Source organism: Juglans microcarpa x Juglans regia, chromosome 7S (assembly GCF_004785595.1).
Source record: "Juglans microcarpa x Juglans regia isolate MS1-56 chromosome 7S, Jm3101_v1.0, whole genome shotgun sequence".
Classification (NCBI taxonomy): Eukaryota; Viridiplantae; Streptophyta; class Magnoliopsida; order Fagales; family Juglandaceae; genus Juglans; species Juglans microcarpa x Juglans regia.
Window position 1 is genome coordinate 610,374 of NC_054607.1, and position 11,175 is coordinate 621,548.

General features: G+C 35.9%; 3 protein-coding genes across 5 annotated transcripts; 1 reads left to right on the top strand and 2 right to left on the bottom strand.

Moving 5' to 3' along the window:
* Positions 1-39: 39 nt before the first annotated feature.
* On the bottom strand, positions 40-2,054 carry LOC121241533 (serine/threonine-protein kinase-like protein At3g51990). Its single transcript, XM_041139332.1, has one exon. It carries the CDS (start codon positions 1,792-1,794, stop codon positions 358-360), a length of 1,437 nt encoding a protein of 478 aa, XP_040995266.1. The 5' UTR covers positions 1,795-2,054; the 3' UTR covers positions 40-357.
* A 3,495-nt stretch (positions 2,055-5,549) lies between these two features.
* LOC121241193 (probable long-chain-alcohol O-fatty-acyltransferase 5) lies at positions 5,550-7,286 on the top strand. 2 transcript variants are annotated; one of them, XM_041138868.1, is made up of 2 exons: positions 5,550-6,771; positions 6,846-7,057. In XM_041138868.1, exons 1-2 carry the CDS (start codon positions 5,782-5,784, stop codon positions 6,939-6,941), a joined length of 1,086 nt encoding a protein of 361 aa, XP_040994802.1. In that variant the 5' UTR covers positions 5,550-5,781; the 3' UTR covers positions 6,942-7,057. The 2 variants fall into 2 exon arrangements, with proteins under 2 accessions (XP_040994802.1, XP_040994801.1); XM_041138867.1 differs by adding an exon at positions 7,152-7,286 and having other exon boundaries at positions 5,551-7,059.
* Positions 7,287-7,800: 514 nt separating this feature from the next.
* Positions 7,801-11,172, bottom strand: LOC121241194 (structure-specific endonuclease subunit slx1). Of its 2 annotated transcripts, XM_041138870.1 has the most exons (4): positions 10,458-11,172; positions 9,541-9,647; positions 8,148-8,288; positions 7,801-7,952 (listed from the first exon to the last, which is right to left on the bottom strand). In XM_041138870.1, exons 1-4 carry the CDS (start codon positions 10,682-10,684, stop codon positions 7,936-7,938), a joined length of 492 nt encoding a protein of 163 aa, XP_040994804.1. In that variant the 5' UTR covers positions 10,685-11,172; the 3' UTR covers positions 7,801-7,935. The 2 variants fall into 2 exon arrangements, with proteins under 2 accessions (XP_040994804.1, XP_040994803.1); XM_041138869.1 differs by having other exon boundaries at positions 7,801-8,288; positions 10,458-11,168.
* Positions 11,173-11,175: the final 3 nt, after the last annotated feature.

The following is an 11,175-nucleotide window of genomic DNA, read 5'->3' on the forward strand; positions in this document are numbered from 1 at the left end:
TATCTACTGAAATTCAAAAGAATCTCTTGACTGCAGGAATTTGAAACTAGGGATGGAATTCTGATTACCACCCAAAAGAAGGATTTTCATCTGTATTCAGATTTTTCATACAAAGAAAGATTAAACAACCTACAGGGGGGGACATCAGCAATGTACCCTTGTGGAAATAACAATACATTGAGATTTGAATGAACATGGGGTAGGTTAACTTTGAAAAATCCAAAAGTAATGAGCTGCCAACAATTCTACATCAATGTAATTTGCAAACAAGATAAGGCTTACAAGATGGAGGGGCTTTGCTCCATTGGCAGAATTGTTCAGATGGAATCTCTGGTAGTAAATTACTTACACCCTCAGCTACCCAAGAACTAAATTCGAACTTGAAGTCAAGTCTTCTCTAGAAAATATCTCTGAACGTCCCCCAACAGATTGATGTCGCCTCAAACGGAAGACATTGTCATCACAACCATGAGTCTGGGATTGATTTCTCCCTCTGCGGAAATATCTCCCACTACCAAATTTAGAACTTCGATTCGCTGATTTAGAACTCAGCTCATCCCCATCAACATCCCCATCGTTACCAGCCATAAGCTCCATCAAGTTGCTACTGAACCCCAGATCAGAATAAACTCTCCGGGAATGCCTGGTTGACAACCTACCAAAATTCCCATCCATTGCATCAAAATCCCCACCTTCCACACCCTCCATTCTCGAATTATTCACATTTCTCAATCCCACGGGACCTCCAACAGTGTCCACCATCATACATGGATTGTTAAAACCGTTCCACGAATGTAGTGGAACCAATTTACTTAACCCACTGAGCCATTCAACAACCTCCTTCATTGCCGGCCTCCTCTCCCTACAAGATCTTACACACTTGGAGGCAATCACTGCCAATTGCTTCCTCACAACCAAATCCTTAGGAGGCATTATCCTTGGATCATAAATAGCAGAAAGCTTCCCTTTTTTTATAAGGGGAATCGCCCAATCCACTATCGAAGGTGGTGAGTGCCCAACATCAATAGCCTTTCTCCCACTAATAATCTCCAACAACAAAATCCCAAAACTAAACACATCAGTCTTTGTGCTCAAATTATCTGGGGTCACATAGCAAGGGTCTAAGTACCCCATAGTCCCAGCAGGAGGTGTGGATCTTAGCCTATAGTCATCCACATGGCACCTAAGGGCTAAACCAAAATCACCCAACCGGGCATTATAGTTTCTATCTATTAGCACATTCGCAGACTTTATATCTCTATGAATCACAGGTGGGTTTGAGGAGTGCAAAATGTCGATGGCTTTTGCAGTTTGCAAAGCCAATCGAATTCTTCGACCCCAAGTTGGGGATCGAGTTGTGGAATGAAGAATGTCGTACAAAGTCCCATTGCACATGAACTCAACCACCAAAAGCCTATTATCAGAATCATTGGTAAAACCCACTAGATTTACCAGTCTTGGGCTCTGGATTTTGGACAGGATTTCGATTTCGTTATCGACCTCGCTCGTCAAGACATCGGCTTTGACTGAGGGAGTCCGAGAGGGCTTCTTGACGGCAACGTGGCGTCCGTGGAGGATGGCCTTATAGACGTAGCCATGGCTGCCTTTGCCCAACAGTTTTTGGTCAGAGAAGTTGTTAGTGGCAGCCTCAAGGTCACTGTAGTGAAAATGCTGGATCTTGATGGGTTTCTTGTGTCGTGGGCTGTGACCGGTTTTGGACTTGGAAGATGGAGTGTGAGAGTTGGAGGAGACAGAAATGGCCGATTCAGCTTTGCAGGAGAGGTATCCCATCATAGATAGTTTCCTTTTCTCTTCGGTTTCTCTAGGATTGTGGACTTGGAGTTATAGGCGGTGATGTTGGATAAGATATTATGTCAAAATTCCAATAATCAAAAGGATTTCTCTTTTTGGCCAATTACAAATATAGAATGAGTAAGTAAGAAGGAAGGAAGGGAGAAAGAAAGAGGTTTTTGGGTTTTGCAGATGCCTTTGGGATTGGGAAACAGACAACTGTTGTTATGTGTCGTTTCTCTGTGTTCTGTGTTGGTGAGAGAGAGATGAGTGGCGGACTGCAAGGGTTATGTCTTTGGAGCCCACCTAGTCGGAATCACAATGGTGAAAGTTATTATTTTTATCAACTGTAAATTATAGTATAAAGATTCTTGTAAATTAGATGATTTAATTTTTCTTTTTTAAAATACAAATAAATCCTAATGTTAGATATGAGTCAATCGTTAAAACTATAATTAAAGACTGTAAATATCATTTTTTATAAATAAATAATGCTGATAATATTTATTAATGTTATTTTCAGAGTTTTGTTTTTTAATGTAATGATAAAAAAAATTGAAACTTTACTGAGAATATGGTGTATAAAATGGTACAGACTTGACCGGATGATTGGAAAATGGTAATTACCTTTGTTAGAGAAGACGCAAGCAGACAAACAACAAAAAATAATTGCATTTGAAGCATCGTCAGCGTTGAATTTTGGAAAGTTATTTCGTCAGGCATGCATCTGCCTACGTAATATTGTCCCTATATGTATATATTATTTATTGAATATTATTGATACAAGCCTTACGTAAACAAGTTTAATGTCGAAGTTTATGAAAATGTAGATTTTATTAAAAAAGAAAATATTTTTTTAAGATAAGATCTATTTTTTATAAAAATTTATACGTAAAACTTATCTATTTAAAATTTATACAAATTATTTCTTTTATTTTTTTTGATGCGATAATTAGTTTTATTTTTTGATCATTGTTTTTATATTAACAACAATCATTTTCTTTTCTTCCATTTATTCAAAGTATAATTTTAAGATTAGGATTTAGAGAAAAAAAAAATGTTTTTAAGTTTTCAAAGAAAAATGAGAAATAATAAAAACTACCTTCCAGCTTTTTTTTTTTTTTTTTGTTGGGTGCTTCATCTTGCATGTATTTTTTTTTTCTTTTTTCCAAAAGTATGATTGATAATCAGTATCAGATGCCTTGCAGAAGAACCTTAACAGGCACATCTACCTCTGGTCCACTCAACACACCATCCACCAAACCTGAAACACGCATCTTAACTTCCAATGTGATTTAGCTATAAACTCCCATCCAGAGGAAAAGTTCAAAGAAAAAAAAAAAAAAAATCACTTTTTTAAAGTTTTATTACCCTAAAAACATCATAGAGAATATTAGGATTAATTATATGCACTTTTTCTTTGGTTTTTTAAAGTTGTTCTTGGGCACATCACATGATTGTGTGTCTCATCGAGACCTGTGTTTTTTATTTGAATTGAATAGCAATCCATGATCTGGGTTTTCTTGGTCTGTGTCCCCCAGCAGCTGGGTTTCTTCAATTGCAGTCGTTGGAATGAAAAGCAAAGGCATCTTCTCTGTGTTGTTTGTTGCTTTTAGTTGTTGGTATATTATTGTTCGAACCACCAATATTCATCCACAAACAAAAAGCTAATAACAATTAGAGTTTTTTATAAAAAAAAAAAAAAAAAGAGGCCAAGAAACTAGTAGGAAAAATTCTTGCAAGTTTTCTCTTTGATAATTAGGGTTTTGGGCTTTGTCAAATCCATCCAATTGTGTATGAAAAATTCTATTCTCTTTGATAATAAAGTGCTTACATAGTTACATGGCATAATTTGACTTGAAAAATATATTTTAAAATTTAAATCTCACAAATTAAATTTCAGAATTTAAGTTATGTGGACGGTGTGCTAGCTTTATAGTCTACACACCAACTTGAGAATGAAATAACTTATTATGGATGCATATATAATTGAGAAAATATATTTGTAACCGTAAATTGTGCAATTGCTACATAATCGTTTTGAAAAAGTGAATAAAATATGAGACCCATATAAAAAAAATTAATTTTTTAATAGTAGACCCTACTATTTTTCAAAGCGATTACGCGACGTTTACGTATTTCACGATGGTATGTATAATTACTCTATATAATTAGGGTCTATTTTTTTTAGAAATTTCATATTTAGCTTTAAAAATATTGCTTTGGCTATTGTTTTAGATGATCTATCTCCTTAAAATTTTCCAAAAAAAAGAAATAAAAAATTATCCTAATTCTGATATAACACTAGCAAACCCAAAAATAACAAAATACCCTTAATTAAGTTTTAGAACTACTTTTAACCCCAAAAAATTTCAAAGCAAATCATAATCCTAAAACATATATATATAAACAAAAAACTCAATATTTAAAAAAATAAAAATAAAAAATTTGGACGGTATCCCAAATTTATTGATAACCCTCACTTTTAGTGGAGGAAAACTATGATTATCTCAAGACATTTGGGAGATACATTATAAACAAGAAAAACCAAACCTAAGTATCAAACTGACGAAAATGTTCTGATAACAAAACATTATTAAATTTACAAAAATCCCAAAACTATTTATATAAAACCAACCCTAGACAAACCAATAAACCTGCACACAAAAGACATGCAAGAGACTGATTAGAAAAAAAAACAAATAAAACAGAAGAAAAGATGTACTAGGAAAACTCGATAAGAAATCTATAAATAAGGAAGACCAATTTTATCCTGCCGAAGAAAACCTCTAATAATACTAGACAGCAAATGATCTCCAAACCAATCCAAATTAGAGCCACCAACTCCCCACTTGGCAAGAAGGTCAACTACGAAATTACAATCCCGAAAAACATGTCTTATTCTATACTCCAGAGTCCATACCATTCAAAAATCTAAAATATATGTGCTTGAAAGTCAAAACTTAGCCCAAATCTTTTAAAATATTTGCCACGAATCACGTTGGGCCTCAAAGGGCTGATTTATCGTAGTTGATAGATAACATGTGTAAGAAGTGTGAAATGCGCAAGAATTGGCAAGTAGTAGTAGTAATAATAATAATAATCTACATCAATCATCGTGATTCATGAGCCCACACCCAAATTATCATTTAATTAATTAGTTGGCAATCACTATTTCCACGTGAAATTAACAACATGACATGCCTAGCTAGCTATATATTAGCTGTTGAATGACCACTCATCTCCATAATTCCATGCAACTTGAACATTTCATTTTTAACGCATTAACCAAACTTTCTTAAGGAGTATTTTACGTCATCCATACTCTCACCAGATTTTCTGATAATAAGGTCTTACTTTTTTATTTTTATTTTTTTTATATATATAGGAGATGAGAGATTCGATATTTGATTCTCTTAGTAAGAAATCAAGGTGTTGTCAATTGATCCAAAAGATCTCGACTTGATAAGGTCTTATTAGTAAACAAGTCAATTAACAATTCAGACGAGCATACAAGAAGCTTCTACATTCTGCAAAAAGAAAAAAGGGAAATGGCTATGGAACAAAGCAAATACAGATAAAACATGGAATTGTTTATACAAAGTAAGACAAAGCCGGTACATGAGTACTGTCCTTTCCGTTTCTTTCACATCTCTTCTGATCATTCGTGAAGCTGTATATAACATTACTCAATCGTTAAAATAGATTATAAAAAAAAATCTGGATTTCAAAGTCTCATTTGGTGACCGACTCCATATGTTAAAGAAGGCAGGCATTATAATAATATCCTAATTTTCTGCAATGCAAAATGGTCAATCTGCTACTAAAAATATTCTGTTTCCTGTCGCCGCCTTCATATCTGTTCATTGAACTTTTCTTAACCCACCTGTTGGTCTTGGATTATCTCCATTATTCAGTTGCTCTTCGCCTCCAACATTGAAAGGATCAAGAGCAAGCACAAATTCAGGAGGATTGAAAAGAAGATAATATATGGAGGGGGAGATTAACAAGTTCATAGAGGTTTGGATCTCAGTCTTCGTATGTCTTTCTTATTGCTATGCAATTAGTCAGATAGTCTCCAAAGGTCTTACAAGACTGCTTTGTATACTCCCAATCTTATGCGTCTTTCTCTTTCTTCCTCTCTATATCCATTCGATTCATCTTGGATCCATATCTGCATTTTTCATTTCATGGCTTGCCAATTTCAAGCTCTTACTGTTTGCTTTTGGTCAAGGCCCTCTGTGTTCTGACCCATCAATCTCTCTGGGGCGCTTTGTAGCTGTTGGTTGCTTTCCCATCAAGATCCAACAAAAAATACCTCCAAAACCTTTAATACAGATACCTAGCAACACCCCAAATCAAACAGACTCTTCTCCACCAATAGTATCGCATCTAAATGGCCACAAAAAAGAAAAACTTCTGCCTCCAAAACCACTACCAGGGAAACCCAAATACACCCAGGATAAAACAAGCCCTTCTCCTCCAATAATGTCATATCTTAATGGCAACAACAAAGAAAACCCCACTTTCAAAAAGTCTAATGATGGCCATGTATTCCCCATAAAGCATGCAGTAATGGGCGTCCTTTTGGCCATTATGATACGTGTCTATGACTATAGTGAGCATATCCATCCAAAGGCCATATTGCTTCTCTATTGCTTTCATATTTATTTCCTCCTTGAAATCATCCTAGCCGTGGCGGCAGCCCTGGCTCGAGCCTTATTAGGAGTGGAGTTGGAGCCTCAGTTCAATGAGCCTTACCTCACGACTTCACTACAAGACTTCTGGGGCAGGAGGTGGAACCTCATGGTCACCAACATCCTCCGAATGACCGTATACAACCCCACCCGCCATGCTGCCACACGTGTCATTGGACGCAAGTGGGCCTCACTCCCTGCCATCTTAACCACATTCTTGGTGTCGGGGCTCATGCACGAGCTCGTGTTCTACTCCATGGGGCGCTTGAGGCCAACTTGGGAGGTAACCTGGTTCTTCATCCTCCATGGTGGTTGTTTAATAGTTGAGATTGTCTTGAAGACATTTTTCTCCAGCAGGTGGCGGTTGCCTTGGCTGATCTCGGGGCCCTTGACCGTCGGATTTGTTATAGTCACCAGTTTTTGGCTGTTCTTTCCGCAGTTCCTCCTGTTTAAGGCTGACGAGAGGGCATTTCAAGAGTACGCAGCCTTGGGCGAATTCTGGAAGAATGTCACTCGCAGAATCCTTCAAGTTTTTTAAAGATAAATTGAAGCTCAAATTCTCTGCAATTGAACTTCAGCATCATCCTAAATGATCCTATGATAAGGCTCTTTAATATCGAGCGGCTAGGTCTCACCTAGAAGTTCGTTAAGATCATCAAGTTGACTTGTCTGTTGTATCAATTAAGAAAGTCTGTCACCGACTCACCGGTGAATCTTTTTATTCCATGGCATCTCAATCAGAATGCCGTCTTAAGTCTAGTTTAAGTACCAAGATACGTGCATTCTACCCAAAAACACGAAAAAGATCTGCGCATATAAAAACTCTCACGGCCTGTCAAACTCAAAGCACGTGAAACCATTTGGCTGTGATGGATAACACTTGGTTTGCTCTGCAAGTCTTATGTTGAATAATAGTTCAGAAGATCAACCATTTCCATCACTGAAAAATGGTTTGTAGAACGTTGAGTTTTAAGGTGAACAACCTCCGTGTAATTTCTTTGAAAAAAGTAGACAAATTTAAGACCTATGTGAAACAAATCCATTTTCTAATTGTGGGCCTACATTTTTTTTTTTAATGAAGACTTGCACACTTTATGATTGTATCTAATATTACTCTTTCACCATTATTTGAGTAATTATATTTTGGTTTCGTCTATGTGTGCTTGCTTGCGTTATTCTACACTTAAATCCTTACTTTTCAAGAAAAAAAAAAACAAAGATTAAGAAAGTAGATTGCATCTTAAGAAAGGAGATTAACTTGCGTTTAATGATTGACACTTTGATTAATATGGAAACAAAAACACAGTCAATATGACATAACCACGAAAATTAGCCACTAAAACATATCATACAGAAATCTGAGATGCACAGAAGCCCGTAAAATATCTCAATCACACATCTAGTTTATTAACATGACAGGTCAGAACACATTAGATTAAACCATTGATCAGTCTGGTCTGGTTTCTGCATACAAACATTTACCGTTTGTCAATCATCATGTTGATGTATGATCTTTCCAAATTATACAATTATATTTGACTTGGTTAAATTGATTTAGATTATTAAACTGCAAAAATCAGATGAAAAATAAAATGTCTTTTACCAATCAGTAAGGATTCAATTGCCAGTCAATTTCTAGGTGACGGCAATCAAACAAACCTTTAACTCTATTCAGAGCTGCTTGCCTATGCTGCAACAAGTGAAGTGATGTCTCATCCAAATGCTTTGGAGTTTCTTTGTTTTCCCTTCTGCGTGGCAATTTCCTCGAAAATCTTTTCCATTTTGATTCAAACTCACAAGCTACAAATGTGATTGAGAAAACAAAAAGCACTGTCACAACCACCCCCAAACAACAGTACATCATTGGTCAACTGAGTAAAACATAATCTAAAAAAGAACATGATCATGAGATAGTAACATTTCCAATCCACTAAAACCGGGTTATGCATACAGTTACAATGGTAACACAAAGAGGATCATGGACTGGTTGAATAACACTTAATACTACACGAGCATGTTCAAAAAGAAAAAGACAGAGATATCCAACTAACTAACTGGGGATATTCAGCCCATAGAAGTTTATAATAGGCCTTAAATGTTATTACATTCAGCAAAGAATATGGATACAATATCTCTGGTAAACCAGAGCAGGTTATTCATCAGCAGTATGCCAAATCAAATCGTCATGCTTGTTGACAAAATTTTCATCAAGTGTATGCAGTATGCAAATAAGAAGTGGGAATTCAGCTACTCCCAAATGTATCACTGATGTAAAGAAGAAACAGTCTAGCTAAATATCTGATTTCACTGGAAAGAGTTTACTGTCATTAAGCACATTACTTGCAAAATAGTTTAGTAAATTTGAAAACACCATCTGTAACTATCCAAGGAAAACTTAAGCCATATCTGGGCTTATAATCCAGAATAATAAGTCAATGTTACAGTTGGAGTCCCTTGGAATCATTACAAAGGTTAAGAACTTCTCCCTAATGGGCAAAGTGGGATCCCATTCACCACCTTCCTGTTCTCAATCCAGGTATTTTGACATCAATTGTCATAACAATTCAATCCAGAGGTTAAGACAAAAGAGTAGATGATATATGTCAGGGAAGGTCATAAACTGTTAGTGCCTATAAAGTATCTGCAATTAACAAACTGGTTGCACTATGTCGAAGTAGCTATATAGCATTTTGCCACCATAATGGGCTTTCTTCTTCCTTTTTTCATTTTCTCATCGCAACAACTACCATCCAAGTACCTTTGTAATGCAATTAAAAATGATAGCAATAAATGAATGAATATGCAGCGCACCAAAAATAGGTTCATTTTATTATTATATATAAAAATGTATGGAATTCGATCTGATGATAATAGAAATCCCAAGAAAATGAGGCTAAAGAGAAGTAAAACCAGAACAGAAAAAAAAAAAAAAAAAAAAAAAAAAACACTAGAACCAAGAACGTCAAAGAGTTCACAAGATTCTTCTCAAATTCTACACTTATGAGACAGCATAAACTCACAGAATGTTAGCTACTTGCTTTCTGCAAAGTACCTTCGCTTTGATCCTTATAACCCCGGATAACGCATGCACATACCCATGGCCTTCCTGCCCGAGATGCTTTTGCACCACCTCTAAGTTCACCATTATGTTGTTTGAGACTGCAGGAAAAGTTCCATATGTTAAAGTGCGAATATTGATGAGACTTGTCTAATATGAATGGCAATAGGCTCTGAACCAGCTAACAGAAGCAAAATTTGCAACTATTGAGTGAAATGGAAGGTAAACCTTTGCAAGCAGAACACCCGTGACTAATTCCTCTCTTATACATCCCCCCCCCCCCCCAAAAAAAAAAAAAAAATTCCCTTACTCTTTTATTTTTCCCCAATAATAAATACCGTAGGAGGGAGGCACAAGAAGCTCCTAAGGAAAGTAATTTTTCTGGTTAGAACAACCTTACAAATCTTTTAAGGTTTCCAAAAGTACTAATAAGCATTAAAGGGAAAAAAATCTGAATTTTAGCATAATACCAACAATTTTTTTAGTCAAACTCAGATAAGAGTATATGACTATTTGTTAATCCAAATCAACATGCTAAAACAAACTGTAAACGACTTCAAGATTTTAAAAGATTCAGGCATCAATTACAGAGAGCATATGCATGCACAGTATCTAATGAGATACAATCAAAATAACAAAATGAGACATTTTAAAGATTGCTTTTTTAATTCAGTTCAACATACTCAGTCGAACCCATTATCAGCGGAGTAATAAGATAGCCATAGACACATAATCAAATTATAGAATTTGATAACATTTGATATATCTTCTATCAAATTACAAACATCGAAATTACCCCCCCTTTTGTGCAGTAAAATAAACCAATTAAGATTGCCCAGATGAGAATTCTCAACAATTCACCAAAAAACCCTTCAAAAGAATAAATCTTGCCAAAAACGTATGGAGCGTACCGACGATGGAAATCAGTGGTGACCCCAACGTAGGTTTTGATGGGGGCGTTGGTGGAGAGAATGAGGTATACGCACCATGATCTTGAGCTCAATCTATCTAGAGATACTCTTGGTGTTGGCGATGATGATGAGCATGATTGTGACGGTGATGACGTTGATTTTGATGGGTTAGGATCAGGGTATGGGTGTTTAAGAGATCGGAATGTCCTAGACAGCAGCCTCACCATCTTGGGCAGTACTTCTAGCTTTGGAAAGTTTGTCAATCTTTGAATCTTCCCTATTGGAAGTTAAAGTTTGGGATTGTATTTTTCTACCTCAAAATGATGTTTGTCTCTCTCTCTCTCTCTCTCTCTCTCTTGCAAGCGTGAACCTCAAGGAGAAAGAGGAGGTACATCCGCTGCCTCAGACGTCGGTCTCTGTTTTTTTTTTAACCAAGACATTAACAAAAATTAACTGCGCAATAATGGATGAGAAATTCCAACAAATATTTTAAATTAAAAAGTTACAACATATGAGCTAAAAATAAACGGGAACTGAAACTTAAAACCAACGAATTAACTAACTTTTGCTGGGATATGCGCTGCAGCACTGACTTTTTCTCCATTTTGTATTGCTATCTATAACATGAGAACTTGGAAAGATCTCGTGAATATCCGCCATGAAAACCGCTTTGATTTTTTTTTTTTTTAATAGGCTGTCATGAAAACCGCGCGCTTAT

Coding starts and splice junctions, on each gene's coding strand:
- LOC121241533 (XM_041139332.1), bottom strand. CDS start 1,794: ATGATGGGATACCTCTCCTGCAAAGCTGAATCGGCCATTTCTGTCTCC.
- LOC121241193 (XM_041138867.1), top strand. CDS start 5,782: ATGGAGGGGGAGATTAACAAGTTCATAGAGGTTTGGATCTCAGTCTTC.
- LOC121241194 (XM_041138869.1), bottom strand. CDS start 10,684: ATGGTGAGGCTGCTGTCTAGGACATTCCGATCTCTTAAACACCCATAC. Junction 9,648..10,457: donor ACCACTGATTTCCATCGTCG/GTACGCTCCATA, acceptor CTTTTCCTGCAG/TCTCAAACAACATAATGGTG. Junction 8,289..9,540: donor TTATAAGGATCAAAGCGAAG/GTACTTTGCAGA, acceptor TCACATTTGTAG/CTTGTGAGTTTGAATCAAAA.